Source organism: Pyxicephalus adspersus, chromosome 10 (genome assembly GCF_032062135.1).
Source record: "Pyxicephalus adspersus chromosome 10, UCB_Pads_2.0, whole genome shotgun sequence".
Lineage (NCBI taxonomy): Eukaryota > Metazoa > Chordata > Amphibia > Anura > Pyxicephalidae > Pyxicephalus > Pyxicephalus adspersus.
The window spans coordinates 5,813,479-5,818,018 of NC_092867.1; the positions used below are offsets into that span (position 1 = coordinate 5,813,479).

Genomic DNA, 4,540 nt, shown 5'->3' on the forward strand with positions numbered 1-4,540 from the left:
TTTGGGATTGTATGCTTATGTTGTGTTGCTATTGTACAGGTGGTCCAGCGTTATCATTCCCCCCCAGAAGTAAAAAAAGCTGCATTTGCTATGTCGGTGAACTCTCAGTGCTTGGACAATGAACGAATGGCCGTCCTAATGGAGTACTGGTGAGCAGTGATAAAGCTCTGACATATACTGCAGCCCTGTACAGAGAACCCTCAGCCAGTCCCATCAGTCTCTGTACAGAGGAGCTGACACTCTAATGTCCCTCCCACAGTCACACACTATTATTATACATTTATATAGCTCTGACATATACTGCAGCCCTGTACAGAGAACCCTCAGCCAGTCCCATCAGTCTCTGACACTCTAATGTCCCTCCTCGGTCACACACTATTATTATACATTTATATATCTCTGACATATACCGCAGTGCTGTAAAGAGAACACTGAGCCAGTCCCATCAGTCTCTGTACAGAGGAGATGACACTCTAATGTCCCTCCCACAGGCACACATTATTATTATACATTTATATAGCTCTGACATATACTATAGTGCTGTACAGAGAACACTAAGCCAGTCCCATCAGTCTCTGTACAGAGGAGCTGACACTCTAATGTCCCTCCCACAGTCACACATTATTATTATACATTGATATAGCTCTGACATATACTATAGTGCTGTACAGAGAACACTGAGCCAGTCATATCAGTCTTTGTACGGAGGAGCTGACACTCTAATGTTCTCCCACAGTCACACACTATTAATATACATTTATATAGCGCTGACATATACTATTGTGCTGTGCAGAGAACACTGACCCAGTCCCATCAGTCTTTTTACAGAGGAGCTGACACTCTAATGTTCTCCCACAGTCACACTATTATTTAAAACTGATCAAGCTCTCACATATACCACTGTGTCCCACCAGTCTCTGACAAATTAATATATATCTATAAATCCGCACAGTAATATACTATATAAAATAGTGTATTTTATGATGTGAAATTTGTCTAATCTTTTGGTGGAGGTGACCCTAAATAATGCACGTGATCTCCTCTCAGGTATAAAGGACATCGGTCCAACACCAATATGGCTATAATTGAGTTCATGCCACTGTCTGGGTATATATGTGAGGACGGATCCATGGAAAATGTGAGTATATTGGTCCAATCATCAGAAGGGAAGTTCACCTTTTTTAGAAAGAGAAAGTTGTGTTCATTAGGGATGAGTAAGAATGCCTCTGGCAAACTTCCAAAGGTTCAATAAAACATCGAAAAATCGAGGAAATTAAAAAAGGATTCCCTGAGCTGCATTCAGCCCTGTTAGCCAATTCAACCAATTAGCACACTTCTTCTCTTTCCATTTCTATAAGTTTTGGGTGGCCCTCGCTATCCTCGTATTCTGTTGTAGGACAGCTGGTTTAGCATCGTATATGAAGACATCACAAAATCCGAGACTGGACAAGCTGAAAATGGAAAGCTGGACGTTCACATAGTTATGCTAAAGTGGCTAATACCCCACAGCTTGGCAAGAATGTATCTCTTTCATCCACAACCTCTAGGATTTGGCACTTTTTGTACCACCCTTAGGAACCTTCAGCACTGCAGCCAACCACTGTAAGAGAATTGTTTGCAGCTGCCCATAGAGGGGATTTTAATTATTCAGCATGTACCCCTTTATAGCAGACGAAAGCACTGAGAAGATATAGAAGTACCATTCGTCACTTTGGTGCTTATGTTTGTCCTACATTCTGTATATTTTACATGAAGGTGACTATACTCAGGTATGTATATAATGATAATTGGACTGAAGTTTCCCTATAAAAACAAAATAATTCTCACTTTACAGCTGAAGAAAGACTCTGATGTGAAGCGGGTAGAGATAAAGGATGGTGTGATTAATATCTACTTGGAAAAGGTAAGACATGTATTTATTGAAAGGTTAAGATGATATAAAGAGACAATTTTTCACATACAACATTATCTTGGAGCACTGCTGCATCTCTGATCTCCCATACAGTATATTGATTCTTCTTTTCCCCACTAAAATGGTTATCAGCTTTATTTCCAGCTGTACTGGGGGTTATCTACATTTAAGCATCAGGAAAGGAGATGGTAATAGGAAAGGGGGTATAAGAAACTCCATAATAATGCCAATGGAGGGGAAAACACCATAACAATAACCATGGGGGGAGGTAAGCACCTCCATATTAACAGCCATGGGGTGCTGTTCATGTTGTTCAATACCCTAATAGCCCTTGGGAGGAACATCATAATAATGTCAATGCTGTGTGCATCTTGGGATATATATCCCCCCACCACACCCTCCATATATCTGTCTCCGCTCCAGCATTTTGTAAGGTCTTAATAGTTTTTCATTCTTATTGATTCTTGTCTTGACATATTGTGTTGTTGCATAGTTCTGGTTTACCCCCACTTTGTACAAAGCCATGGATGATGTTGGTGTTAACTTTGTCATCTCTGATTAGGTCACAACTGAACACCAGACTCTGGAGATCATCTTCAAGCGTTCAGTTAAAGTGACTGGGCTGAAACCAGCTTTTGTTAGGATCTTTGACTACTACATGCCTGGTAATGTAACCCCTGAATGTCTCCTGTATCCCCATTATACATTAGGCTATTTTATGCTGAAGTGAACCCATACAAAGTATTGTAGACAAGACTGGGGAGTGTGGAAATCATTATTTATCTGGAATTGCTATTAGATGATGAGTAATCATTATGACCCCCCACCCTTCTCCTTTTTACAGCCACTATCTGTATACATGTACTCCACTGATGGCTGCATGCCATCTCCAGTAGACCTTATTTTACAATAGGCATCAAAACAACCAACTTGTAATCCCCCACCAGGGCCCGTGTGATAGAATGTCTGCACCCTCACCCTGGAGATTTAGTGCAGAAATACACGGTACCCCTACCAATTCCCGGTAAGGGTTGTTAATCTCTGGAAGTAACAGCACCAAACAAAAGAAAAAAATGTATTCTTCTTTTCCGAACTACCTTTTTAGGGTCCATCCATGTCCAAATGTGTGATCACGTGACAATCTCTTCCAGTGCTTACCTTCTCCTCTGGCATTGAACACATTAGCGCTGCCCAAGTTGGATGGGCTTCTTTCATTGTTCAGCAAATCCAGCAAGGAGGTACTCAGAAACAGGTGTCCCCAACTGTACCTTTGCTGGTGGAACAGTGGACGCATTGACAAGAGCTCACTGTGCTCGGTGGAGACAGACGGTGCTAGAACTAACTGACTAATGAAATAACCAACGGGAGCGGCTGTACATATTAGGACACAAACCTTACCTTTAACATGATCTGTAACCCGTTATTGCTTTAGTATTATGGACACAATAGGTTTTCTTTTTTTCTTTTTCTTTTCTATAGGTAAATTAAGTGAAAAAATAGCAGCTTTAAACATTTAAAGAGACAATTATATTTTCTTATTTTTCTCTGTTTCATTGTTTCATTTGTGTGACGTCTCATTGTGTCTTTGCAGAGGAACGAAACACAGTATGCTACCTGAATGAGTGCCAGTGAGGTAAGTGATCACCCCCAATCCTACATATACTACACGTCCCTCATAACCTGCTTAGCTAGTTTATACTCAAATCTGTTTTTATGTGGTCTTTGAGGACTTGTGGAATTGAAGATTTCTGCTCTAACTAATGTCATGATGTTTGACATCCAAACCAGACAAAGTGCCAAAATAGAGATGACCAGAATGAAGGAGGCACAGTGCAGAGAGTGAGTGGTAATAATAGGAACATCTGTGGTTGTAATGACTGACATTTATGTGCTTGATTTTAAATTTGCACATTGGCCTTCACATAAAATTTTGCATGTTGGAGAGGAATAACCCCAAATCGCCTCTATGTTGTAGTCTTGCTGCTCTTTTCCCCAGTACTTACTTTTCACCTGCTGTGTCTCTGTTGGGGGCAGCTATGGTGAGGTAATAGGAGAATAGAGAATAGAGGAGGAGGAAGCTCAGATCACAAAATGGAGTAGACAAAGCAGGGGGATCCTTATACTGAAGATTCTCAGGTACAGCTTCCCCTCCAGCAAAAAGATCAGTGAAGTGCACAGTGGGGACACCACCACCAAATCTTTCTCCAAATCTGGTGACACCAATAGAGTGCCTGAGATGATCTTACACTACAGATATACAACAATACAGAACAGAAGTGTCTAGGCACAAGAAGTTACCTGATATACAGCTATGGAGATACAAATCCCTGAGTGAAAATGAATCATTCCAGTGACCAAATTATTTGTACAAATTTCCACACCCAAAAAACAGAGAAAACTAAAGGGGTTGCTTGTGGACACAGAAAAAATAGAGTCTAAACCCCTATTATCTTGATTGCTCAGTTTTGGATAGAGGAATGATTGATTAAAACCCAGATACACATTCAGCCCTTAAAAGCTCTGTAACTAATGTATAATCTTCTGAATGTAATCAGTTTTGTACTTCATGTTGTTCTGCCCCCATGGAATACATCCCACCATGTATGCAAAAAAGATTTCAAAATTTAA

General features: G+C 40.5%; 1 protein-coding gene across 1 annotated transcript in view; it reads left to right on the forward strand.

The window, feature by feature from the left end:
* The window catches only part of LOC140339881 (alpha-2-macroglobulin-like protein 1), a gene marked incomplete in the record, with an annotated part of 51,577 nt that extends 48,033 nt beyond the window's left edge, over positions 1-3,544 (forward strand). Inside the window, 5 exon segments of the mRNA XM_072424792.1 lie at positions 40-149; positions 1,048-1,138; positions 1,835-1,903; positions 2,475-2,577; positions 3,504-3,544. Of these exon segments, the coding sequence (XP_072280893.1) occupies positions 40-149; positions 1,048-1,138; positions 1,835-1,903; positions 2,475-2,577; positions 3,504-3,544 (414 nt within the window).
* Between the last annotated feature and the right edge of the window lie 996 nt (positions 3,545-4,540).